General features: G+C 45.1%; 1 protein-coding gene across 2 annotated transcripts in view; it reads right to left on the bottom strand.

Annotated features, from left to right (window-relative positions):
• Nucleotides 1–27,868, bottom strand: part of LAMC1 (laminin subunit gamma 1) — a 66,334-nt gene that overhangs the window by 18,344 nt on the left and 20,122 nt on the right. For both annotated transcript variants that reach the window (XR_010744200.1, XM_066324657.1), the window contains exons 2-5: nt 5,191–5,495; nt 3,112–3,242; nt 1,202–1,368; nt 125–313 (exon numbers count right to left, since the gene is read on the bottom strand). Coding sequence is in view for 1 of the 2 variants with exons in the window: in XM_066324657.1 (XP_066180754.1) it covers nt 125–313; nt 1,202–1,368; nt 3,112–3,242; nt 5,191–5,495 (792 nt within the window). In the remaining variant the exon portion in view is untranslated. The remainder of the gene's footprint in view (nt 1–124; nt 314–1,201; nt 1,369–3,111; nt 3,243–5,190; nt 5,496–27,868) is intronic.

The raw sequence follows: 27,868 nt of genomic DNA, 5'->3' as shown, positions 1-27,868 counted from the left end.
GAAAAAAAAAAATAAATCCAAACAACCCCTCTTTTCATCGCGGAGTTTGCAATGAGCTGCACGACCGAAAGGGGAGGTGGGTTTTGTGCACGGAGGTCTGCAAGCAGCCTGTCTGCAGTCTCACCGACTGGGTTGCAGCTGCAGGGCAGGCAGGCCTGGTCGCCGGCGGGGCGGTAGAAGCTGTGGCGGCAGCGCTCGCAGTGCGGCCCGTCCGTGTTGCCGGCGCAGGCGGTGCAGTGCCCGCCGTGGCCCGTGGCGCGGTACAGCTCGGGGTCGAAGTAGCACTCCTGGGAACGCCCGTTGCAGTCACACGCTGCAGAAAGAGATGTCAGTGACCAGCCCGTCCCCGCAGCACGAAACCCACCCTGCGCACTTCAGCGTAGAGGAGTTGGAGTAGGAGCTTTTAACCACTCCAAGACCTGAAACAAACTTGAGACCGTTCTCAGTGACGCCAAAAGAAAACAGGCATTTTCTACCCCACTTCTTCCAATGTTGTCCTCCCACACAGGACCACCAATCTCTGTCATCCAAACAAGCATGAAAAGGTAACATGAGGCTACTCCATATGCTGTAATGAGAGCTTTGGCCCTGGATTGCAAATCCCTAGACAAGCGGACATCCCAACTTCACCAGCCCATTGAGGGAAGCCACAGACAGCTGGGACCTATCTAGACACACAGAAGTCAGACAGGAAGAGAACTGTTCTGTCTGAAAAAGCTTCCCCATAAAGTAAACTACCAGGAGCTGTGGTCTGGGACAAAACACCAAGCAAACTGGTGCTCCGTGACAGAGTGGTCCAGAAATCAGATTAAATAATCAACAAGTAATTGTAAAAAACCAATAACCCAAACACAAAAATCAGCCGATGCTAAATGAGAACCTTTTGAAAGGGCAATTATACTCCAGCATAGCAAACAGATTTCTTTTCCCATGGGTCTCATAAAGTTATAAGCCTGTACATTTTTGCAGGACACCTCTTTCCTAAAGGTGGTTCCCATCCTTCTCCAGAAAGGAGATGCCCATTCTTAGGGATTTACCAGAAAGCTCCTACAGGACAGGAGTGGAATGACCAACAGTCCCGTGAACTGTGCTTAACGCTGGCTAACTGTAACTGAGACAAGTTAAAAGGCAGGGCCAGCTTGTGGCTGCCAGCAGAAGGAGGGGACCCTGCCCCAGACAGGCTGTATGCAGCCACACATACGCAGGCACTCGTTGGCGCTCTCCGCGGTCGCTCTCCTCCACGGGCGGTCATTGAAGAAAGGAAGGCACTTTTCACAGTCCACCCCGAAGGTGTTGTGCTTGCAGTTGCAGACCAGCTTCCCAAGCTCATTCTTCACACACTCACTCGCGTGCCCATTGCATTTGCACCTGGTTCAGGAGAGGTAAGGAACAGGTATTAAAACTCCAGGGCTCCAGGTCACTCACAAAGCAACACCAAAAAGTAGGGCCCGGATCTCGAAATCTGAGATGAGAGTAATTTGAAGGTAGATGACTACAACAAAATTGAGAACAAAACTGCTGTCATTCAGCCTGGAGAAGAGGAGGCTTCATGGATATCTTATGAAGGCCTTCTAATGTCTATAAAGGGTTTATGAGATAAAGATAAACTTTTTCACAGGGCCTGCAGTGATGGGACAAGGGGTGTCACAACTGTACACCACAACGACACAAAGACTCCAACTTCAGAAGGCTGAAAAGGCGATTCCTTTATTCTCAGAAAACGTTTCTCCTTTTATAGTATTTTACACAGATCAATTCAATTGGTGACAAGAAGACAAACCTCTTTAATCACATCGGTCATGGTCAGACCAGAGGGACATCAAGAGAAGCCCCTCCTAGGTGAAATATGTAAACATTCTTGCTGTTACTAAAACATGTCTCTTGTTTACAGAAAATTCCCTAGGAAAGGGATTTCAAAAACCAAAATATGTCAGGCACAAACCAGGGCTACAAAGGGGCAGTAACTTTAAACATCTTTCAAATTTTAATTTTAATTTGAAATATGGTGGGGTTAAATTGGATGTAAGGAACCAGTATTCTACAATGAGGGTGGTGGGACGCTGGCACAGGGTGCCCAGAGAAGCTGTGGCTGCCCCTGGATCCCTGGCAGTGTCCAAGGCCAGGCTGGACAGGGCTTGGAGCAACCTGGGACAGTGGAAGGTGTCCCTGCCCATAATGGCGTTGGACAATCTCTGAAGGTCCCTTCCAAACTAAAGAATTCTATGAAACAAAGAGGTGCAGGCTGCTCTAGGTAGGCATCTAGAAAGGGAGAAAAGTTAACCTTCCCCATGGCAGTCTTCAGACTAACCTGAGTAGGAGAATCAAAGATTCAGCTGGCTTTATGTGAGTAAATTTTCCACAACTTCTCTCTTGTGAGAGCCCAGAACATGGTATGTTCACTGGGTGTGGGCTATTGTGGTATTAGTGGGAAATTAAATAGCACAAAGGTGACTAATACAGAAGCCCAGGGACCTCCAGACTGGTGTTGCAGCCAATATAAATCCCCATGTGGCCAAATCCCAGTCTCAGGACCACAATATGCAAACAGTCCAAAACCCTGCAGTGGTCTCATCTCTGTTTATTAAAACACTTTATCATCAACTACTTTAAGTTTAAGCATACTACAAAAGACTTTGGCAAAAGCAATGGACAGCCATGACCATGCTGTACTGTGTTCCAGACCTCCAAAGGAGATAGCGTCTCCAATATATGTCAAGTAGAGATACTGAGATTTTCTACTTACTGTTATTCTAGAGTACAGATACGTGCAGAGAACAATTTAAAAACACATTTAAAAATGCACAAACCACAGAGCAGAAAAAATGTTCTTCTTTTGTTACTCTTTTTACCATTTAGCCTCTCAAATCACTTATTATTTCATCTAATCAAGGGAAAAAAGTTGATCTCTGCCAGCCCTGAAGTTACAGCCACAAAAGTTTATACACAATATTTGCAAATTACATAAAATTCATTCTCATGCATTCTTGATTTAGGACAGTCAGTAAAGACCAGAGCCTATTGGCATCATGTGAATACAATCAGTATCTTTAAGTATGTCTAATAAAACTAACCAAAAGCTTTAATAAGCACTGAGTTTTATTGTCTACTCACCTACCACCCACAGCAAAATCAGAAATTGCATAGTAGTAAGACTTGAGAACTTTTGGGTCATTGAAAACTTCATCTCCAAATGTGTTCAGACGATTGAGGGTCACTCTAATATCCGTAGCCGTCACCCATTCCTAGATTAGACAGAAATCCCATCAGATGAAACACCCTCTCCCTTGAGAGTACCAGTCATTAGCAGCTCTATTAATGAAGTCATTCAGCAGCAGCTGGTTCCTTCCTCATTGTTTTCCCCTTTGCACCTCGGGAGCACAAACGCTCCTGCTCCAGAAGCCTTATACCACATCCTCTTGGCTGAAATGGGTTCTCCTGACCTTTTCTCCTCTCTGGAGACCCTTTCCAATGCCTCTTTGCACCCTGACTGCTTTCAACTGCGAAGCACTCAGTAACCTCTCCAGCAAAAAGTGCAGGGCAGGCAAATATGCCAGCTTGCTAATTGTACATATCAGTCTGCCCGTAGCTTTCCTGCAAAGCTATGCAGCACCAATGGGAAAAGCTTTAGGGTATTGCACCAGACTACAACATACAGATAGACAAAAGAGTGAGGCTGGGGAGGCTGAAGAAGACAGGCAAATATGACTTGCAACACAAGAGTTTTTTATAATATTTACACAGTGTCTGTAACACACTGCCTTGCCCTCGTGCAGCAGCAGCCAGCACACACAGCCTGTTGCCAGATTCTGTATCATCTTCTTCCAGCCACTACACTGACCCCTCCTTGGTTTTATTACACCCTTTACAAAGCTATTTTCCTTCAAACACCATAAAAAGCCACAAATAAACACTCCTATATGTACGACTGTGCAGCACCTGTGTCACTGCTCAGCAGTAACATAGCGTTTATTTACTGAATCACAAACACTGACGTAAATACATGGAAATACTAATCACAACATACACATTTACTTCAGCTCTGAAAAGCAACACCAGGGGTTGGTACATATTTTAGGAAACTGGTGGCCAGATCTCTATTCCTTAGAGAAGTTTATCAGAAAATTGTACACATTGCTAACTTGAAATCTCCTTGTTCACCTTACCCTGGTGATAAGGCATGGTTTTCTGCAAGGGTTAGCTACACCAATGAGGTGGCCAAACGGGTTCTTTTCTACTTCAGAAGTTCTTCGTCCTTTCCCATTAATCTCTTTTTTTCATTTCACTTTAGTTTGCAGAAGCAACCCCACCAGATTGTGCTCTGCTGCCTGGGAATTGGAGACAAGCAACCCCTGAGCTGCTGGGTGCTCGTCTCAGTCTGCTCCTGCTACTCTAAGAGCAAAGGGAAGTGATGGTAATTACAGCTCTGAAAGGAAGACAACAAGCCCCAGTGAGGCAAACCCCACAGCTTTAGCTCCTTGTTGCAATATAAACTGGAGAAGTCAGCAAGCAGAACACAAAAACTGGCAAGTAAATCAGATAAACTGGTGCTCCTAGTCCACTCCTGACCACTGCCCAACCTCTCCTGTGAATGCAAAAAAATGTCCAAAATGTTCAACAACAAAAAAAAAAACCTGCCAAAAACCACTTGCCAAGCCACTTGTAAGAGAAAAATGTCAAGGATAAAATCAAACTTCTCTGCTTCAACACACACGTAAAAGAACAGGGTAGGGATTCTTGTAATGTTTTATGCAATTAGAAGAATCTTACATTTCTTACTTTTTTCTGCTTGAAATGTACATGCAGATGCCTCAAATATTAACTGGACTGAGATTTTACCTTCCTCTGTCCTTGAATCTGAAACAACAGCAGAATATCTACAGCTGCTTTCTAAGCTGGCAGAGATTTACATTCATCCTCTGAAGACTTCCGTGATGCCTACTGACAAATCACCCTTAACGCCACCGGGTTTGCTGGTTTTGCACCATAAACTGACTATCAATAAACTCAAGACTTGAACTCTTCCTTCCAAAGCCTCTCAGTGGATTGTCCATCCCAACCGAGCTGTGCAAGGGCCTTTCACTATGAGTAAGGGCTGTAGTGCAGCTCAGTCATCACGAAGCCACCATCCACAGCGACTCCACAGGAAAACTCAGCTCAGAGCACCTGAGTGACCTTGTCCTGCTCACATACCTGCAGCACAGGGCTGTTGTCAAAGTTGTAGGCGCTGGGACGCCCCTCCAGCGTTGAGAAGGCCACGTTGCCTCCGGTGAGAGGGGAGATGTCGCTGAACTCATCGGTGCAGAGCGCCTGCTGCTCGTCCTCCCCGGTGCGGATGAAGCCGCGGTTGATTTTGCGGTAGGTGCTCTCACAGGAGCCACTGTAGTACTGGTAGGGCACCCAAGGGCCGTCCTCCTGCGTGCGCTTGTAGATGGCAAAGCTCTCGGGCCGGCTGGTGTGGAACTTGAGACGCACGTAGGTGATGTCAAAGGCTTTTCCTGTGGGGGACAGGAGACACGTGAGAAAGACTCGAAACTGAGAAAAAATGCTAAGAGCTGCACTGCATTTCTCTCTCTGGAGAAACATCTCCCAGCATTATCCAGAAGGATGAGCATGCCCAGCAACACCAGAAGTATCTCTTCCAGCCCAGTACTGCGTCTCCAAGAAAAGACAAGGTGAAAGAACTGAAAGCAGAAGCTGAGGGCAGACTGAATAGATAAATAAAGAGACCTACAAGCTTCTGTGCAACAAAACACATTTCAGAAGCTGCAATTCTCTTTTGCATGCATCCCTAAGAGATGACAGACTACATCAGACATGAGTAGTTTGTGTATTTAAAGCCAAGGCCAAGTTAATCATGATATATGAGGATATTTCTCCCAAACATATGCATAGGAGAAACAGTATTAACCAGAGAGGAACAAGTCACACTGTAGAGCCTGGTTTGTACCTCTACCTCCTCTCTAAATAGACAATACCTCAATCTCTTTTTACAGCTCACAAAGCTTTTCCTCCAGCACTGAACTTAGGAACTACAGCCCTCCTGTATTCATTCCCTGGGAAAAACAAAACGAGGTTTAAGTTTCCCACATCATTTAACTAAAGCCACCAAGGCATTTTTCAGATCACAGTGCAATGATTTACAAGCTACCCATGTTCTTAATCTCATAGAAGGATGAAAAAAGGCACCTCCTTGCCCTCTGTTCCCCTCCTAATCAGTCTGACAGTCAGCACATCACCCTCCCTTCATGACTCTCCTCCAGTGACTTGAGCATCTACCCCCACACACAAAAACCAACTGCCCAGGGGAGTCACATCCCTGAGAGAATCCATTAGGAGAAAAGAACCACAACACTCTTCAGCCACCTTTGTCTGCTATCCATGCTGCCCAAGGCACTGGCCAAGCGTTCTCAGGAGGAAGAATACAGCTGTGTACCAGCTGTTCTTGCTCCACTTCAGCAAGCAGACTGTGTACAATCAGGACACCCTGGAGCATGTAGGGAGTTTGCTAAAACAACGTTGAGTTTGTTTGGAATAAAACCCCTGGTGTTTAGTCCTTGCCACGCTCTTTTATGCTCCCACCACTTCCAAGAAAAAGTGCTCTAAGCAGAACTTGCAGTCATACCAGTTCTTTCATTGATCAAAAAAAAAAAAAAAGCTACTAGAAGAGTTTCAGCTGATTGAAAAACAGGATTTTTCAGCCTGCAGAAGTCACACGGATTTAACCTCAACTTGTAAAATGAATGAACTGTACCACGTTAAATTTTAACATGAGGCTTGGCACTTGCTGAAGTGTTCACCTCCTTCACAAGTGAGCAGACCAGACGGTACCAAGCACCAAGAACAGAGTGTCCTCAAAGGACACACGTACAACCCAACAGCCATGAGTTAGGTCACGAACCACGGTTCTGCCCTGCAGGCCCCCCAGTGATTAGGCCAGGGGCCAGCCTGCATTAGGCATGTCACACCCAAAGCCTGTCTGGCACCAGGGAGGAACCGAAGTAGCAGGAGAAGCACAGCAAAGGGCCCAGAAACGAACATACTTAAAAAAGAATTAAGTAAAAATCAAGATATACTGAAAAATTACGTCCCCCAAAGTGTTTGTTTGGCACAGCCTGGTTTTTGGTAGCGGGGGCCCACAGGGGTTGTTTCTGTGAGAAGCTCCTGGAAGCTTCCACCGTGTCCAACAGAGCCAGTCTCTGATGGCTCTGGACATGGACACGCTGCTGGCACGATGGAGAGCCTGGTAACGCCTCTGTGATGAGATATTTAAGAAGAAAATCAGAACGGAACATACACGGTGTGTTTTTCCAGGCCTGGCGAAGCGCCGCCGCTGGGGCCGTCCCCGGTGCAGCCCCAGAGCGAGCGCGGCCTGCCCCGGCCTGCCGTGGGGCACTGGGGCAGGGGAACAGGCTTCTCCTTCCCGGGCCGCGCGGAGACAGGGGGCAGGGAGTGCTGGATGGAGACTGGGGTCAGGGAGTGCTGGAAGGAGACTGGAGACAGGGGGCAGGGAGTGCTGGAAGGAGACTGGAGACAGGGGGCAGGGAGTGCTGGATGGAGACTGGAGACAGGGGTCAGAGTGCTGCATGGAGACTGGAGACAGGGGTCAGGGAGTGCTGGAAGGAGACTGGAGACAGGGGTCAGGGAGTGCTGGAAGGAGACTGGAGACAGGGGGCAGGGGGTGCTGGATGGAGACTGGAGACAGGGGGCAGGGAGTGCTGGATGGAGACTGGAGACAGGGGGCAGGGGGTGCTGGATGGAGACTGGAGACAGGGGTCAGAGTGCTGCTGCATGGAGACTGGAGACAGGGGTCAGGGAGTGCTGCATGGAGACTGGAGACAGGGGTCAGAGGCTGCTGGATGGAGACTGGAGACAGGGGTCAGAGACTGCTGGATGGAGAGAGGGGTCAGAGTGCTGCTGGATGGAGACAGGAGACAGGGGTCAGAGTGCTGCATGGAGACTGGAGACAGGGGTCAGAGTGCTGCATGGAGACTGGAGACAGGGGGCAGGGAGTGCTGGAAGGAGACTGGAGACAGGGGGCAGGGAGTGCTGCATGGAGACTGGAGACAGGGGTCAGAGACTGCTGGAAGGAGACTGGAGACAGGGGTCAGAGTGCTGCATGGAGACTGGAGACAGGGGTCAGAGTGCTGCATGGAGACTGGAGACAGGGGTCAGGGAGTGCTGGAAGGAGAGTGGAGACAGGGGTCAGAGACTGCTGCATGGAGACAGGGGTCAGAGTGCTGCTGGATGGAGACAGGGGTCAGAGTGCTGCTGGATGGAGACAGGGGTCAGAGTGTGCTGCTGCATGGAGACAGGGGTCACACAGTGCTGCTGGATGGAGACAGGGGTCACACAGTGCTGCTGGATGGAGAGAGGGATTGAACAGTGCCCCTGCTGCTGCATGGAGAGAGGGATCGAACAGCAGCACTGCTGCCCAGCAGCCACCACTACCTGCCAATGGCAACAGGGCCACGTGGTGAGCAGCAAAAACATGGCAAGTGACTGCCCAAAGTGGAACCTGGACCAGATCGACCTCTCAGCACTGCAGGATCCTGCAGGAATCTCCAAATTAGTGGAACTTGTTGCCAATGGTACCTACAAGGAGCAGTTTTATTTCCACTCAGAGAAGAGGAGGAGGTGAGGACACGGGAGGGAAAACAACACGGCAGCACCAAGGTCAGTGGAAAGAAAGAGAGGGAGGAGGCGCTCCAGGTGTCGGAGCAGAGATTCCTCTGCAGGCCCTGGGGAGGACTGTGGTGAAACCAACTCTTCTCTTGTCACACATCAAGTCCACGGGGGATGCAGAGATCCGCTCGCAGCCGTGGGAGAAGTGGAGCGGGTGGATGGCAGGGAAAGCTGTGATCTAATGGGAGACCCAAGCAGAGAAAGAGAGGGCCCCTGCCTCCAGAGACAGAGAGAAAAAGCCCTCGCTCCCCAGCTAGAGCAGTCTGTCATTAAAAGACTGCACCCTGTGGACAAACTGCCCACGCCACAACAGTTTTGGGATGACTGTCTCCCCATGGGAGGGACCCCACGGCATAACAGAAGAAAGACTCCTCTCCCTGGGTGAACAGAAAAAGATCTCCAATGACAAACTGACCAAAACCCCCGTGCCCTGTCTCCCTGCACTGTCGGTGGGAAAGTGAGAGGGCTGGGGGAAAAGAGATTTATTTATTATAAAGGCTTATTTTATTTCTCATTATCCTCCTCTGGCTCTGTTAAAAAAAATTTACTCTATAACTTTGAAATTGAACCTGTATTGCCCTTAAAGTGTTTCCTCCCAGCCCTTATCTCAACTCATGAGCCCCTCATTCATTTTTTCCCCCCCTCTCCTCTGCTCAGCTGTAACAAAAGAAAGTAAGCAAACGACTTTCATGGATACCTGACATTTGGCCAGTGCCAAACCACGACACCTCATAATAAAAAAAAACCCAAAAAACAATCTGGTGTTTAAACCACCCACCAAACAGTATTGTCTGTGCGTGACATGCAGAACAGCTGGGACATTATACAGATACAAGCTCCCCGACACTTTTTAGTAAATACCCTTTCCTATTTATATCATGTGTGCAGTTATGGATGACCTAAGCACAAGACTGGAAGCCAGACATTCACCATCGTGGCTTTTGCCCACTACCAACTCACTGTTGGTTTGGGGTTGGTTATTTAATGAAATGTTCTTACACACAGAAGCTAAGTGAAAAGCAAGCACCACTATTAATGCCAAACTGCTTTCTTCCAATGGATCAACACTCAGCACTAACTTAGCTTAGGCATTCCCTCCCCTTCCTGCCCAGTCCAAAAGACAAATCCTATTTCTGTATATTTGGAGTGTTTTTCTCATGAATCTTAATGAAGGTAAGAAACAGGCATCCTGTGTACAAATCATACTCCCCCCAGCTTTCCTGCTTCTCTTACTACATGGGCTCTTCTCAAAGAGAGCTACTCACTGAAAGCAAAATATGCTTGAGGCAGGAACAACCTGCACATGCAGGAACTCAAGACAAACACACAAGACAATAGGCTGGAGACACACAAACATCTTTTTCAGGTCCATGGTAAACAAACTCGGGATGTGCTTCACATCTTTTCCAGGTAAAAGGCAAGGGGCCCAGGAAGCAAATTCTTTCTTTTTCTTCTGCAGTACTACCCCAGTGTGTTGGCCCACAATTTGACAGCCTACCCCAGAACTTCACCAAGATCTTGGATGGAGAGCAACTAAAAAACCACAACTCCTATCATAGTTTTATCACTAGTAAAAGTGTCATCAGCTTAATGTGAAAGTTTTCTTTGAGCTCACACGGTAAGATAAAGCAAAAATCTAATGCTGAAAAGTCAGTGCTGGTGGGGTTTCTTTGGGCAACTTTAATGACAAGTGAAAACAGGAAAACATCAGGCAAATGCAGCCATTCCCTAAGTCAAGAGGGAAGCCAGAGACAACAATGAAGGTCACTTCATTAAATTGTGTCAGCTGAATTATCAGGAATACCCCGCTCTTTTGAATTGGGGTGGTTAGTTTTCTTTTACTAGTACTGCATTCCTCTGGTGTGAAGCGAAACCTCTGTGTTCAGGCTTCATCAAGATGGGGAGGAAATGCTTCAAAAGAATCCTGGGAATGATGAGGGGGCTGAGCATGTGCTTTCACTCACATACACAGCTTTCTGCTCTAGATGAAAGGCCAGGTCACAGGCTGCTTGCCCCAGAAAAGAACTACTTTTTTTTTACTCTCCAGTGTAACTGAATTATGATCCCTGTTTCCTGATAAGGTCTCCCACAACTCCTTGTGAAAGCCCCAGCTCAGCTAAAGGCACAGCACATGCCAACTGTGCTCTGGGCAGCATGAAAACCTTTTCCCTGGGAACTCCTGCTAAATGGCAAGGACCCTCCCTTTTTCATCTCCAGTTTTACATGGCAGGCCAAGAAAATGCATTCAAACCCCTCCCAACTGAGCAACCCACGTGAAAAAGACATTTATGGCAGCTGGCAGCATAACTCCTTGAGCAGTGCAGTTAATGGCATTAAAGAGGAATGCAGCTAATGCACAGAGAGCGGCTGTGCAGTGCCTTGCTGGGTAAATACTGCTGGAACAATGGAGTTTACCCAAGACCAGCTGACACAGTGTGGAAATGTGCTTCCCCACTGTTCACACTGAACATAAATGCTGTGCTTAACAGCTTGGCAAGTTCTTTGAAGTTGAAGAGTCTTCTTCTAGCAAAGATAAGCAGCCCAGGTTTCTTTCATGTCTTGCCGGGCTGAATAAACATACACAGTTATAATGGTAAGAAACGGTGACAGGTGAAATAACCAGGTGAAAGGCAGTTTTAAACATTACACTTAGAAGACAAAAAGACATTGTTCTCCTGTTCCTAGAAGCCAGTACTTACTCGAAGCTCAGTTTGGCTTAGAACTGTCTGATAGTGTCAAGTGGCAGGTAGTATGTGTGTACTGAGATGTGGCAGATCTATTTTGCAGGAGGAACTCCAGATGCTGCAATCAGTGACCATGAGTTTAGTGCTTCACGAGTGCAACCTGATGTGTGTTTAAAGCATCCAGAGCTCAAAATCATGAGCCACGCTTTTTAAAACTGCATCTTTTCTGAGGCATGGAGCTGTTCACCAGCAATTAACACGGTGACACAATAGCCAGTCCCCTCTGACAATTCAGGATGATGCAGAAAACCTTGAATCCCTTTCCCTACTGTAAGCAAGCACACATACAAGCCTTCAAGATGATATTGCAATTACAGACTCAGAGGAGCAAGCAAGTCCTGGGTGCCTGGAGAGGCAGCAGAAGTGGCATTGAAAATGTTCAGCAATGTTTGATTCAGTGGATACTGCCCCAAACAACCTGCTCACATCGTTGGGCTTGGCCAGCTGTCATCAGCAATTACAGCTCTCCCTCAGCTGGGTCATGGCCAAATTCAGTATGCCAAGGTCCACCAGGAAATGTGCCATACTAAAACCCATATAAGCAAACGCCATTTAGATCTTCAGAAACTCCTCCCTTTTCCCTGAAGTTAGGAATTCCTTCTACACACAAAAGACCTCCTTGTATCCAGGCCCCTCAGAACGGATGGATAATTTACATCAGGAAAACTGTCCCGCCAGCTGGCACGATGACTACAAGTGTTGAATTGTGAGCAGATGCCTGGGTGAGATAAGCCCAGAGGACACTCATCCTCCCTCATTATTAGTCCACTCGAATCCCCTGCTCATGGGACTGGCACACGGGAAGAATCAATGCTACCCCCTCCTGCACACAGCCACTGAGTTTTGCTGAGGGAAAACATAATCCACCTGAGAAGACTGCATTGGGCAAAGAACCAAACCTTTGCAGATTTGTTTTCCATGAAATCCACTGGGCAGTAATGAAATGGTTAAACCTGACTGTTTCTCTTTTGGTCGGCTCCTGGTTCAGGGCAGCTTTTCTCACATAGGTACTTGCCGACAACCTATGTCTTAGTGAAGGTTAAAAGAGTTGAAAACAAACCCAGTAACAAATAGAGCCCACTTAGTACTTTTTGACTGGATTTCTTTTCCATTTTGCAGTGACAGGGCAGAGAGCAATAAAATACAACTGGCATTTCATTTTGCTTTTTTCTTCTGACCTGTTTCCCCATCATTCCCAGGAAGATATGCCAGCTTTCCCAGTTACTAGATCGAAATGCGCTCCATGCCATTCACCCTTATTCCCGCCCCAACTCTGCCCTTCTTGAGCCATCAGCTCTCGCAGCAACCAACACAATGCTGGACCAGCCATGAGCAGAACAGACTGGCTGTGATTCTTCCAGACACACAGATCCCGGAATCTCACACAAGCAGTGGGCTCCTTGCAGGGGACAGAAACCTGGATGTCAGCAGACAGAGGCCAGCAAGTTCACAAGGTGTTCTTTAAGACCAATTGCTACATCTCGAGCCAACTGACCACTCCAAGGTTCTCACTTTGTGCAGTATTTTGTTCAGCCTCTCATGCTAGAAACCCTGCCACAGCCTTCCCTCCTGGATCACAGGGGCAGCAAATGAGAGGGAATAATTTAAGAAGAGTGAGTTATCCCATCTAATGGAATGGGATAGGATTTTTCAGCATGCAGATGGGCAACAAGAGCAGGACAGAGTTTATAAGGAGGGGAGGAGAGTGAGAAACACCCTGAGACACTTGTTCTTTTGGAAGAAAGTACTTTCAATAAACAACAGCCCAACACCTGCAAGATGCGTAAGTGTAAAGTTATGTCACTTGCATCACATGTACATGAAAAAGCCACACTTATGACCAAAACCAAGAAATTTCTGTAGTTCTAGAGCAAATGTCCTTTACAACTAGGTCCTAGCTTTCCTGAAAAAATTTGTAGAGGAAGAGGAATATGAGAGCACTGGTATTGCACAAGCAAATGGAATAGCGAGCATTTGAAAGAGGAAAGGAAAGAATTCCCACTTTCTGAGGAATTCCACTAGGGAAATAACTCCATGCAGAAGCACAGACAACAGTTCTTACATGCCAAGCTGTAGTCTTTATAGGAACACAAACGAGTAATAACAAATCTTAGGTTTATTTTCTTGTCCTCACCTGAAGAGCCTCAAGATTTATGTGCATATATCATGAACAAGAAAGGCCTGAAGGATATTTTAACAGTCTTTTCTTAAACCATGCCCCACCAAACCAAAGATTCTGGCATGTGGAGCTCCACCACAGACGGGTGCTGGGGTTTTAAAAAAGCCTGACAGATACAAACATGGATTGTTTTTTCTGGGAGCCCGTTCTAAGACGGGGACAGAGGAAGGAAATGTGTTTGGGACACTGGGGGAATGAGCACAGCCTGGAGCATGCTGGAACGAAGGCAAACTCCCACCACCCCATTAGATCATGCATTCTTCCAGCACTCCCAAACAAAGGCATCATTGACTCCTGTGCGTGGGCGGCTCTGGACAGCCAAAGGCTGCCCAGTAAATTATTGCATGATAATCCAACATTGATAGGTCATCAAGGCTGCTTGTTTTAGTCATGTTTCCAAAGGGGTGAGGCTTATTTCCCCCTGCTCTGGGCTGAAGGTAGCCTTGTAAAAATGGCATTTTTTCACTTGATCACTTTTAAGTCAGTGTAAAAGTTAAACCCCTTTATCCATTAATTCAGTACAGCTTGATGCCTTATTTGGACAGCTTTGATGCAAAGATGTTAAGTCCATTTCCCAAAACAGCCAGCTGTGTTTATTCACTGGGGACTGGGAAGATCCCATGTCCAACACAAAAGTCCTAGCTGCACAGGAAGCCTCCAAGTCCTTTTTCAGCACAAACGATAAAAACTCATTTTAAAAAGGCCCTTTACGCTTGGCAAGCACAGCAGATCACAGATGATCAAGGATGCCACGGGCAATTTTGGGGTGGGCTTCATCTCATTTGTGCATCTGAACTGCAAAGCTACCTCCTACCACCAGTATCAGCACCAAAACAAGCCAGATTGGTGCTGCTGTGGGTTGGGATCCTCAGAAAGTTCATTTGCTTGTATCAAAGGTCCAGAAGCTCCTCCACAACCCATACACAATAGGTATGGGTGAAAACAGGTCATTCCCACTACTGAAGGAACACAGGAAAGTGAGAGTTTACTCTCACAAAACAGGAGTTTTACCCAAGAAGCAAAGGAAAAAAAATCAGAAAAATTTATGGATGCAGAAAAGACAAAACTTGTTTTTTGTCTTTTACTCTTGGCAGAAGAATGCACAGTTATTACTTTCCTTTCATTACTGACAGTCCAATGCCAACACCAACAATACATACAGTAATAACAACCCTTGAAAACTGACAATTCTCACCCATTCCAAGTCACCGTGGGACCTTAGTGTCCAAGCAAGATTACATTTTCCCAAGAGTTTTTCTCATTTTGGAGATACAACCACCATCCAGTAAAATCTGAAGCAAGCAACCAGCACCACCACCACAGCTCCACGAAGATCAGAGCTGGTGGCAGCAGCAGGCCAGAGAAGATGCACCAAAAAGCCTTCCATAGAATTGGATACTTTCCATCCTTGATCCTTGGCAACACTCTCCCGTGAATGTTTCTTGTGGAAGACCAGATCTCCACAGAAATCACAAGAAAGCAACAAGTCTTACCCACTTTCAAAAGTCATTCTCATATTCTTCAACCTAAAGAGCAAATCCCATTTTGATAATTTCCCTTAATGAATTTCAATTTGACAGTAGGAGGTGTTGGAGGGAGTGTTCCTGATGTTCAGCTCCAACTGTACCTTTTCAAAGGTGGAGATTTGGAGATGGAAGAATGACTGAGAAGAAAGAGGCTAAAAACTACTTTCAAACTCCAAAAGTTTAAATAGCTAAAGAACACTGAGGTCACGGCTTCATTGAATTCAGTATTTGGCCAATTGGCAAAAACATGATTTCCTGTAAAAAGAAAATAAGTCTTTTGGACTGTAGTGCAGTACCTTTAAAGAACTGTAGTATCAGATAATCTGGTGAGAATTGCGAAACCATTTCTTTAAAGGACAACTATATTTAACTGACTTTTGAGGGGGGAAAGCAATCAAATAAAAAGAATTTTGTGAATGCTGTTAGTGCAGGAATGTCAGCAGGTTTTCCTGAGGCCTGTTAATTCCTTCTCCATGCCCTCCCAGGAGCCTCACCCTCCAGCAGCTCAATGTCCTCCCCCTGCTTTTTCAACCAGCACACCTAAAGTCAAAGCATGTGTGATGCTTCAGTTTCAGTTGTTCAACAAACCCAGATGACCAGAGCCAAAGATGTCCTGACCAAAGGCAGCATGAAAATTACCCTGGATGGTGCCCATGTGTGGGTGAGATGCCCCTTGCTCCAGGCCCAGCATTCCTGAAGGTGGGCACACCAGTTCCCACTGGAGCACTGCTGCTCCACCCAGTTCAGTGGCTCCATCACTTATCATAATCAGCCGCTAATTTCTATTAAATAACATTTTGAAGCCTTTTCCCCTGTCAAAAGGCAGCATTTTCTACACTTACCCCGATCCACACCTTCTCACAGCCTGCAACAGCTCTAACACCTGGCTTTGCTCCTATCTGAATTAGATATCAAAAACACACAGCTCGTATTGTTGAGCTTAATTAAGAACAAATTAGGTGATATGCCTATATACAATGAGTGCTCAAAGTAGCAGCAAGTTCAGCAGCTCTGGAAGTAACATGACCCACCAGAACTGACTCACACACTGCTGGCTGTACAGCCACAGAGAGGCCAGAAATGTTCCTTGCACAGAATGCTGAATTCTTTGGAATTTGATGTTTTACTCTCCCTTCAGCCTTTCCAACTCCCACTCACCAGCCCCAGATTTTTTTCAGACACAGGCCATAATTAACAGCGCTGTTATTTGGGAATAATGCTGTTGCTGTTGAGCATCCATCACCTGGCCTGATGCAGACTCAACAGCTTTCTTTTCTCAAGTATTTAGGTTTTGTCTTCTTCAGTAAACATTTAAGAAAACTAACTTTGAGCACATTTGAATCATGCTGTTTAATGCTGCACAGTTTACATATCTCCTGCCTCTCCATCTTCCCCTCCTCCCAAGAGACTCCAGCAATGGATTTTAAGCAGCAGTTGACCTGCCTCCATACTAACTTTTAATGCAATTTCAGTCAATTACAGGCTTATGCACAAGCTATTATTATTTATGAAATACAAATTGCAGCAATATCCATAGAGCCCATTTTCAACCACCCACAGATGCAATGATTTTACTTTCTCAGCCTATTAAGCTGGGGAAGAAATCAGGATAAACAGACTTGACAAAACCATTGCTGGAGCGAGGCCATTTCCAAAACAAAGCTTGCCACTGAGTTATGTTTCAAATATGTTTCGGGAAGTCAGAAGCAAAGCTCTTCCAAATTTTTACTGAAGCAGAGGAGGAACTGCACCCCAGTTCCCAATTCATATGTAACAGCCAGCATTTGCCTTCAACTTTGCCTCTGGAGAATAATGTGTACACACTGGCAGCACTGTGGAAGTCACAACGGTGTGTTAAACACGCAAGTGTGTGAGTTCATGCTCACCCACAGATCCCAGCTGGAGACACAAGAAGGACAAAGTACTACTTAATACAGTGGCTATTTCTGAGAAGAGAGTTTAGCAAAAAACCACAAGTACTCGAGAAGGTAGCATTGCTTAGCATGGAGGGACAGAAGCAATTCTGAAAAATCATTCTGGAACACCATGAACAAAGAAAATGAAATTGGATGCTTCCTGCTGACCCTTCAAAGGTAATGTAAGTCCAGACTTCTTGCTATGTCCAGCTGCAAAATCTGCAGCTCTTGATTTAATGGACAGATTAGAACAGAGCCAGATCTGCTTCACATCAGGCTCCGAAAGACCTCAGTGTATCCACACCAGACCTCAATTTGGAAAGCTACCTATAGATGAAAATTCCTTCTACAGGCTAAAGGCTGCCCATCCAGGAAGAGAGAAAACTGTGGGAGAAAAAAAAGAATGGGCACATGAACAGTCTCTCCTTACTGTTTTCTCTAAGGGAAGATTCTGGAGCGAGATATTACTTTGCTGCTTTGTCAAGGAAGGATTGAGAAGGTACCAACAGAGTTGCTGAAGTGGGACCGAACACTACCTGAGATACTGCTGAGACAGTATAACGTCAAGTGAGTTTCCTGAAAAAAGTATTTTCCTACATTAGCCCCAGCAGATACAAGAAAATTAAACATTATTGCATTTAAAAGACCTTCCACAGGAGCTTGTAATTTTCTGAGCCTGTGTGGTGGTGTTGAAACTCGGGCCATACGGTGTGGTAGGAAGCTAAATGTTAGCACCTGGTTCCCAGCAGCAGGAATGCAATGGAATCCTGGGAATTCCAGATGTGCAATTAATTCACCTTGTTAGCAGGCTGTGCTGCAAAGAACAGGCTGAGCAGGCTGGTGGGAGCCTTGCAGAGAAATGCATTTCATTCCCAGATGGTTCAGAGCCTCCCAACAAACACCAAGGACCATGATACACATGGGAGGACGAACTTTGAGTCCCTGAGCCCTGTGTCGAGAGGCACATTCCACAGCTTGTTAGACCACACCCTCCCCAGTCCTGCTCATCTTCAAGCAGTATATCAAGCAGGGATTTCCTTAGGTAACAGCATTGCCCAAGAGGGTCATTGCACAGAAAAGTGAGTTTAACCATCTGCACCAAATGCCAAGTGATGAGATTTTCTTGAAGCACACTACACTGCTGTGAAGACTAAAGGAACTCTACCAGAGAAAAGATACTTTTCTCAGGAGACAAACTTAAAACTTCATTTTCTTATTAGTACTGCTAAGCACATTCATTATAAAAATGCTGAATCTCTAGGTTGAAAAAATAGCTTTTGAAGTTAGATGACAACTCTCATAACTCAGTTAGTAATTTAAAATATCATGAATTAAAACTTCAAGTAATTTGTAGCCCATCAGTAGAAGCCCACAAAACAGGGGTCAAGAGAATTCTTTTTCCCCCTCCTTTCGGGGTCCTTAGTTTGCATGCTGACACTTTTGATAGTATTTTTTAAGGAAAGAGAAACAAACAGCCACTTAGGCCCATCTGTAAAGCCTCTGCCTTTGTGAAGTCTCCAACAATACAATGCTCTCAAGGCTAAATTCTTAAATACAGAAGGAGCCCTGGGAGCAGAGGGTTAATATCACAGGGCTTCTTCTTCCTATGTGTCAGCTTCTTGTTTGAGTTTTAGGAGGGAAGTCTTGCATCTTCTCAACTCCACAACAAGGATATCATCAGAGTCACCTCTGACTGCAGAAGCCAAAAGCTGTGAGAGATGAAGATGCATGTTTGAATCCCAGTTCCCTCTTTGACTGACTTTCCCCCTAACACTAAAAAGCACCGTCGTTATTGTGGAGAGCTTCTTCCTCCTACCCATTCAAGCAGAAGAGCAAAGGGTTCAGAAACTATGTAAGACATGACAGGGCACAGACCAAATTCTTAGGTGAGTGTTACTTCCATGGGGCAATGCATTCCAGCAGGAGGAACACAAGTGCCTCCTGTTAGCAAAGAGTCAGCTAACAGCCGTGCCTGCCTGAGTCACTGCAAATAACCCCACAACCCTCGCAGGGGCACTGTCAGGAAAAAAGCTTTAACATACCAAGTTATGCAGCAATATCAGATAGAACAGCCTCCCTCTGGATGAGTAAATGGACAGTGACAACCTTCTCGGATGTCTCACTCCTCCAAAGACTTAGAGAGCAGTTTTAGTGAATGGGTTTGTTACCGGTTTACAAAAAGTAATGCTTCATGTTCTTCAAATGCATGGACAAGGTGTGTGCTCAGACTTCCCTCCACCAAGGCGTGATGACTCTATACTTGCCGTAGATTATTTTTATTACTACAAAAAAGAAAGTAGTATTTTACCTCAAAAAGCCTTTTTATGATAGAAATATTTTATTTTCTTTTACAAGTCAGGAAAAAAAAATAATTCTTAAGCTCATTCAACATTTCCACTACCAGCACATAGTACCACCTGATACTTGCTGAATTTTCTTGACACACACAAAAAGACCCAAGTACAGTCTAGTTTCATTTCAGGTCTCCCTATACAAGCCAATGCAAAGAAAAACACTGCTATTAAAAAAAAAAGAAGCTATGAGGCAATGATTAGATACACTAGATTTTACACATATGACAAGAAGAAAGCCTTATATCAATACCAGCAATGATCTAATCACTTCCAGATCACACTGGGATACTTTTACAAGAAGTTATTCGAACTTCTATCACAATTACTTTTTGCCAATCTAACTATAGCAGTAAAAAGTTATTTTTCAGTCCATTAAAACCCAGAAATTAACACTTTTAACAAGTGTAGAAAGAAATCGAGATCTGCACTGCTGATTGCTGAAGGACAGTGCTGATGGTGGAGAGACAAGAAGGTGACAGTGTTGACAATTTAGCAGGGGGCTTTTTCCTGGAATAGCCGATTTTGCTGAGGATAAGGGAACAGCTTTCCATATACTTCATGGTGCAGTATCATTCTGGTAAAACACTGCTAGACTAAGAAGAGCTTAACCTAGATAATATGGGAAGAGACATTCAGGGAGTTTTAGGATGCATACATGCTTAGCCTCCTACCTCTCACTTCAGCTCCAAGAGTGGAATTTCCTTCCTCCTCTCAGTCATCTTTTATCTAGACCCCTAAGTACTGAAGGTAAGTAAATATGAGCAAGGGAAAGAAAAAAATAATCATTAAAAAACCACAAAATATGAAAGTTGGAGAGAGTATAGCTAAAAATTTGTACACAAAGTATTTTTCATCCATGTCAAGGTCACTGATAAATAAGTCACTATGCTGATCACACACTTCTTCATTTCCTCACGTATTACTGCCCTGGTCACCTAACCAGCTCTGGTTAGTTTTTATGCTAAGTTCTGTTGCAGAAAGCCAAGGCAGCTGGACAGATTGGCTTTTGAGGGACATTTCAATCTCCCAGGAACATTAAGTACACAAATTATTCACTGCTTCATTAACCAAGTGACTAGATAGCAACAGAGTGCAAATTTAAACCACATTGCCCAACATAAGCATTATCCTCCTCCAGACTTGCTGGTTAAAGAGTAATCTATGTTCCCCCAGCTCAGTCTCCCACAGCTCCTGAGAAAACACAGCCAGACTGTTCCCAGCCTTTTCATGGACATACCAATAAGCTTTAGAATTAAGATGAACTTGAAGAGGTAAATCTGTGAGCATGAGGATGCAGAGGAAAATCATTGTGCAGTCATATATTACAGTGCAATTCAGAAAATAACTGTGTTTTTGTAATCAGCTCTTTTTAAGATTCAGCTTCTTCCCCCCAAAACACACTGAGCTTTCAAGGTCCCTCTGACACAGACACTTTTACAACAGAAAAAGATGGATTTGCTAAGCAAAGTTTTCCTAAATATTTGTATCTCTGTAGCAAACAAACACAGTGCTGTGCCAATTCTATTTGCACAGGATAGTTTCCACACAGTGTTTAAATGAGCATTAAACTTAAAAAAAAAAATCTTGAAGTTCTGGTTATGAGATCTCTGACCTTGTTCTCCAGGACTGGGTGGACACTAAGTGCCAGCACAGAGAGAAAACTCACAGTTTCCCCTTTTCTCACACTGCTATTAAATCCTTTTATAAGCAACTAATTCACCCAGTTCCCACTTACTGAGTCTAACAATGAAGCACTCCAACAGCTCTTTGGATAATCTCTCAAGCCTAATACCAGCCACTAGCCACAGATCTTAAAAGTGTACTCAAACAAAACATCATTCAGGAGGGGGGGAAAAAAGTGCCTTCAAACCTATGTAAAAGGAAATGATAAAACAGCAAAAACTTTATAAAGAACTTGCAGGCAAAGAGCCGGCTTAATCTGTGGTCTGCTCAGACAAATCACCACCACTCCTCAAGAGAGTTGCCATTCTTCCAACAGGAAAGCATTAAAAAATTAAGAAGCAATGAATACAATTCAGGTTTGCAGTGTAGTTCAAAGGCTTAATGTCCTGCATTCAGCTGAGTGTGCAAGCCCAAGAAGGGCTGTGTTCCATGACCAGGCTTCCAAATCTGCTCAGACACACCACATCTGCTCCCTTTTGATCACTCACAGTCTGGACAGCCCAATCCAGCACAAACTGTACTAACGTTTTTGCTTTTCCTCCTGTTTACCCCTTAAACTTGCAGCTGCAGTGGGAAGTCTCTCCTCCTCCTCACAGCAGCCCCACCGGGCCACAAGTTGCAGAACAGCACGTAGAGTAAATCCAGCATCTCTGCTCCCACGCGTCAGCTCCAAATGCACAGCTCACCCCACCCCACCGAGTACAAAACCCAAATATTCCCAGCCAAGGGTCCAGAACCCATCCTGACAGCAGGACCACATTTCACAGGGCAACTGCCAAGTGCCATGAGCAACAGATACATCACCTGTGCTTCACTGAGGATTAAATGAAAGAGGTGTCACCGTAAAGGACATGCCCCATCCCTCGGCTGCACATGCTTCTTCCCTTTTCCTCTTGCTTCAGCTGGCAGGTCCTTACCAAACACACAGGGAGCTGAAGCCAATTCTGGCTACAGATCAGGGACAGGAAAACAGCCAGCGCTGTAGTCACAGTGTGCTCAAGTATTCCCCACAAGGAGTGGCAGGACAGCCAAGAGAAATTTCTGTCCTTGACCTCATGGCCATCTCCTTTGAAGACAACTGTTTGTAGGGGGTAGTGGTGGTCATTTTTTACTCCCAAAAAACATCAGCAGAAAACTTGGTATTTATACAAGCACTTTATGTTTAGCATTAGGGCATTATCCAGCAAATCAGAGCATCACATAGCTGGCTTAACAGCTGGAGCACTTGAGTGTTTTGAGATGTTTTGCTCCTTTCAGTGAGTTACCATCCACTCCATCCCAATTTCAGAAAAGGTAGGAAGGAGTTTTCAGACTGTATAGGCACATACAAGTCTTTCAAAAAAATCAATCCAAAGAGCTTTAACTGATATTCCACATAAAGTCAGCAGAGTTTTAATGATCTACAGCAGTGGTCCTTGAGAAATAAGGCATTCTGCACCAGGTACTCTGCCAAATGCTACCAGAGCCCCATAACATCAGAAGGGAGACTCCAGTGATGTCCAGCATCACTGTGGTATTCCCAAAAACATCCAAGATGCCATTTCCTACACCAACTTTTCCACCTCGGGTCTTCCCATTGCTCTAATTCTTCCCCCTTTTCTTCAATTTCTCTAAGTTTAATCCATGCTGTCAACCCCCTCACTTCTCCAAAAACCTTCTTAAATTCAATCACCAAATCCAAGGAGCAGAGAACTCTTGAGAGTTACAGATTCCACACAAAACTTGTGGAGCAGTAACAGTGGTACTGCTGTTAGGAGCCATTGGATATTCCCATTCTCACTTGGAAATTACTAATATTAGAGCTGAGATACCATTAATCCCACTTGTCCTTGGAGTTACACCAAATAATGCATGGCTCAGTGTTTCTCCCAGAGTTAATTCAGATTTCACCAACAGAAGTTAGTAACTCCAATATTTCCTTTCCAGCATGTCATTCTAAACACGTCCATGGAGTATTTTTATCTGCTGAGGTGCTACTGAACAATCTGATCTTGCTCCAGCCTTTTGGGTTCCTCAGAAACCAAGTAACCAACTTCATTAGCAGTAACTTCAGTGGCTATATTATCTGAAAACATCACCTCTTCACTTTCTAAAGAGATTAAAAACCACAGATGCCAACAGAGGTTCTTGAGAAACCTATTTCTAACCTCTAATGAAAAAGCAACTGCACCAGTTTTTCCCCTCCTAACCACAAGTAAAACCCGGAGTGTAAAATCTTTCCAAGCCTACTCCATGCTCTGGCAAGTGATCTCTTTTTTTTTTTTTTTTTAATCCCAGAACACACCTTAGACAATTTCTTGATTTTTTTAGTATCACTGAAAAGGGGCAAGCTACGTTTAGAAGCATCACTGCACTGAACTACCCTATACTGTACTCCCAGTGCAACTTGGCCATAAGTTCCCTCCCTCTTCTAGAAAACCTTCTGCTCACCAAAATACTCTGTGGGCTGCAGATAAGGATTAGGAAGGAATGGGGCTTTTTTTAATTTCATTTTAAAAATCCTTAAGATCACGAACAACAACTTTGAGGTGATACTACTGCTGTCCCAGAATGGATAACTGTGCCCAAAATCTTTTAGACTCATTTGGACAGTGTCTGCCCTCCCTTGGTAATACTTGGCAGAATTTACCATCAGGCTCAGCAACAAAGAGCAGAAACCAGCTTTTGCATCACTTGCTCTACACCAAGTCAAGCCTTCAAACTAGATGGTCATCAAAGTGACCCAATGTCTGCCAAGCAGGGCCCTTCCCAACACCTGCAGTTTTGAGTGGCACAAACCCATTTAACTGATCACATCCACTCTTCAGGAGCTCAGCATCACCAGCTATAATCAAAACATCAGCAAAACCAAGGATGGTGACCTGGAAAGGGAAAGTAGCACACAGTGATTCATCCTGAGGATGCTAAGGCAGCAGATGAAACCATGACCAAGGGTCATTCCAACCCCATCACAACAGGCCATTTGTGCTCCAAGCTGCAAAAGGGCAGATGGGCTTTAAGCCTCCCAGCCCAGCTGAAACAGCTGAGGTGACCCTGCCCTGGGTAGCAAAGGCTGCCAGACCAGACCAGCTCAGGGGGCTGCTTTAGAGGAGGTGGACTTGAGCAAAAGATAAGAGGTGCATGCCTGAGCTCTTTCTCCCACTCCTCCTCCTCTGCTCCGAGGCTGGGAGCAAAGCTTTGTAAAACACTGCTCCCAGACATGCAAACCAGACCATACTGAGTAGATGGTTATAGGTATTTGCACATTCTGTTTACAAAAGTCTACGGAATTAACAAGGGAAGTTATTTCATTATGTCTTCAGGGGATGGGGACAGAGGAGGAAACACTGTAACTTCAGAAACCAGCACCATCTGCTCCTCTGGGCTGCTCAGCCCAACCTCCCAGCTTGGGTGAGCTCTTTGAACCAGGCTCCAGCCATGTGGAGAGGTGCCTTCTGCATCACCCTCACCTTTACACACACACACACAGAGTATTGGCTTGTTCAGCCAACATTCCATACACATCTCCTACTTGTCTTGAGATGTTACTTGTACTTCAGTCTGTGCTTTCCACAACAGTAGAAAAACTGAAATTCAGAGATCAGCTTGCTACTAACAGTAGTAGAACTCAGCCCAGGGAGATGTGATGTGCAGAGGGCTTCTAAACTGCCTGAGGGGGAAGTCTCATTCCAGGGGTTTCTTTAACCACATCTTTTTACTTTAAAACATTTTAAAACTTCAAAGCTCTAAAAAAAAAGACTCAGAATTAAGGCTTTTTAGGCACCTCAGAACAGCTCAGGACCTTTCCAAGCCCCAGTAACAGAATGGAACAACTGCTCCACCACACTCACCTATGAGAAGGGTCAACTCCATCTACTCTTTCTTAACACTCAGCTGTGCAGCATCCACCTTGCATGTTAGTCTCTGCCATGTCAGGAGCAGCCCCTTGCTCTAGGGCCCAAACACCACTGCTGTCTTTCAGATGTTTAATAACCCTTTGAAGAGAACAGGACAATTCACACCTTTCATTTACTGCTACAGTTACTGCAATTGAGGTTCAGGGAACATCTAAAGAGAAGAACACTTGCCATTTCTTAATGTGGCTTTGTAAATTCATCAGTTTGGTCTTTGCTCCTTGAAAGAATGCACGAAGCTCTGCCAAAAATATGAATTGACAAGAAAGTCTTCAAGTAGGAAAGCATCAAGTCCAAAGATCTTCAAAGCAAGCACATCCCACCAAGGGGACCAGCAGGGGCAACAAAGCATCCCTCAACCCTGCCCAGCACGTGCTTTGCACAACCACTCAATGACATTTCCCAAAGCAGTCAGCTACAGAAATAAGTGACCCAGCAGAGAGGTCACCAATTCAACTTCTCCTTTTTCTTCTTTCCAGTCACTTAAGTGTTTTTCCTGAAGGCAGTGTCTCCATGTTAAACAGATGTAAGCACCCACACCAACCTGATCTGAAAAGCCATCTTATAATTGATGCTTAACGAGCAGGGGCTCAGCAGTCTGCTTTGTGATTGCTACCTGGAAAATCATGATTGTCACGAACAAGAAATTGTACAAATCCAAAGAAGCACAACAACACAGGGAGAAGCCTTGGACATCAACACCAATGTGAGGTCCTGTATCACTGCACGAACAAACATCAGGAGGAGGACTTGGAAGTTTCCAGAATGAGACTGGACAAACCCCTGGGTAACCTGGCCTGAATTCAGCATTGATCCTGCTCCAAGCAGAAGTTTGGATTAGAAGTCCAGAAGGGTCTTTATAGAATAGATGGTTCAGGTCTGATCTTTGAAGATACAAACTACCAGCCATACATGACACTGTGCCCCACTAGCAATGGCAAGGGAATCCAGCACTGAGTATATTTAAAGGTTTTATTAATAGAGCCAAGGGGAAGACACTTTTGTTTCATAGCAACCTCCAAGGTTTTGAAGTTTGTTTCTGTTCTTTTTCTGGGACAGAGACAGAATGTCCCTGACATTTTTCAGGAACAAAACTGTAATGAGTTATCACAGTTGTAGATCAGCACCTTGTTTCTTCCAGGGGCATCACCCCATGAGTAGGCTGGGTAGAGGTATAAAACATTTCTCCCTCAAGAAAAAATAATTCGGCATTTTTCCCTACTAGTTCACTTCAGATCAAGAACTTAAAACTCTGTCTCTGCAATCCAGGCTTGTGCTTTAAAAAAATAAGTACATAAAAATGTTATCCTACTACGGTGTCCAGAGCAACTTCTCTTCCTAAGGCTTTAAAGTCAGAGTCATTCCTGGTGATACACCGCTATTAAACAGGAATGCTTATTTTGGCAAAACTTCATATAGCTGAGAGTGCTCTGCTGAAGAGGTTAGGAAGGAAGCATCTAGCTGAGAGCCCCCAGCTATCTCGGCTTGCTGACAAAACCCTCAACTTCAGAGCTGCCTGCCACTCCCAGATCCCAAGAAATCACAACCTTCTCCTCTCCCACACAGACCAAGTGGATCGGAGGGGCAAAGGCCACTTTGATAGTCAGTTACTAGACAGCCCTACATTGAATCTTGTCCATTACATATTCTACTTCTCTACCGCCCACTGAACTTTTTTTACAGCAGGGTCAGGCAATGAAGCTGTATGTCAATTCCCAATACATACATATAGAAGACTTTATAATTATAGAATTAAATTTTTATAACATTTTAATTCACCTCAAAGGTAGCAAGTCTTCAGTAGGAAAGCACAGTAAAATCAGCACCTGGCAATTTTTACCTCTGCAAACCCTCCTTTCAAGGGGCTGTGCTGTCCCTAGAATACAAAGAAAAACAGAAGGAACTAAATACTGGTTTGGGCTGCACTTTACTTCTAAGCAGCAGGTCAAAAATTTGAAAGCCCGGCTGAGTAAACAGGAAAGCTGCAGATCCCAGAAACAATAGGATCAGCCAGGTTCTTTTCCTAAGGTTTTACCTCTAATTGTTTCCCTGTGTTTTTGGAGAGAATTTTAATGCCTGTGTGCTTAAGAAATCCTCAGGAAAAGCCTATTAGCTTCCAACAGTGTACTGGAGTATCACAGGGCAGCTGGGCTGCAGCACAGAGCCTTGGAACACACCCTACAAGCCTCTGAGGGCGATGGTGAGCCTGGGAAGGGGTATTTGACCTAACAGCACTTATGCCACTATGGATAAAGGGAACCTGGTTTGGGGGGGTTGAGTGCTTTTTTGTTCAGGTGTCCAACCTGGTGCTGGCAGCAGCCAAAACGATGACACCTTCAGAAAGCCCAGGAATAAGTAAAACATATATAGGACTTTTTGCAGCACACTTGAATTTCCAACACCATGCGCTTTGGGTACCAAGCCAGAGATGGTGGTTTTCCACACACCATCTACTCATAGCATGGACCCAGCCTTGAGGTTTCAAGCTGGTCCAGTCCCATTTCGACTCTTTTCACCAGAGCAGTGAAAATCTTGAAAAGATTTTCTTTTTCACCCTTGAAAACATCTCATGCTTGAGCATCCCTGGTCACTTGTGCTTGGAGCACGTGTCACCTCCAACGTGCCCCAGCTGGAAGCTGTAGCCCAGGTCACTGAGTGTCCTGCATGACCTAATCTGCACACCCAGTGGGATGCATACCCTAATGGGTTGAACAATCCCTTTTGTCAGCAGCATTTAATTTTGGGAAAATCACCAGTAAACAAAAGAGGAAGGCATGAAGAGCAGCTTGGCTTTTTACTGCACTTTTGCAAGAGAAACCACATAATTTTCCATTGCTGTTGAAGTCCAGGCACTTCACCAGCCAGGTGAAGATCACTGATCTCTGGGTCCG

The sequence above is a fragment of the Sylvia atricapilla genome, chromosome 9 (genome assembly GCF_009819655.1).
Source record: "Sylvia atricapilla isolate bSylAtr1 chromosome 9, bSylAtr1.pri, whole genome shotgun sequence".
In the NCBI taxonomy this organism is placed as follows: Eukaryota; Metazoa; Chordata; class Aves; order Passeriformes; family Sylviidae; genus Sylvia; species Sylvia atricapilla.
This window is presented reverse-complemented; position numbering and strand designations above follow the sequence as displayed.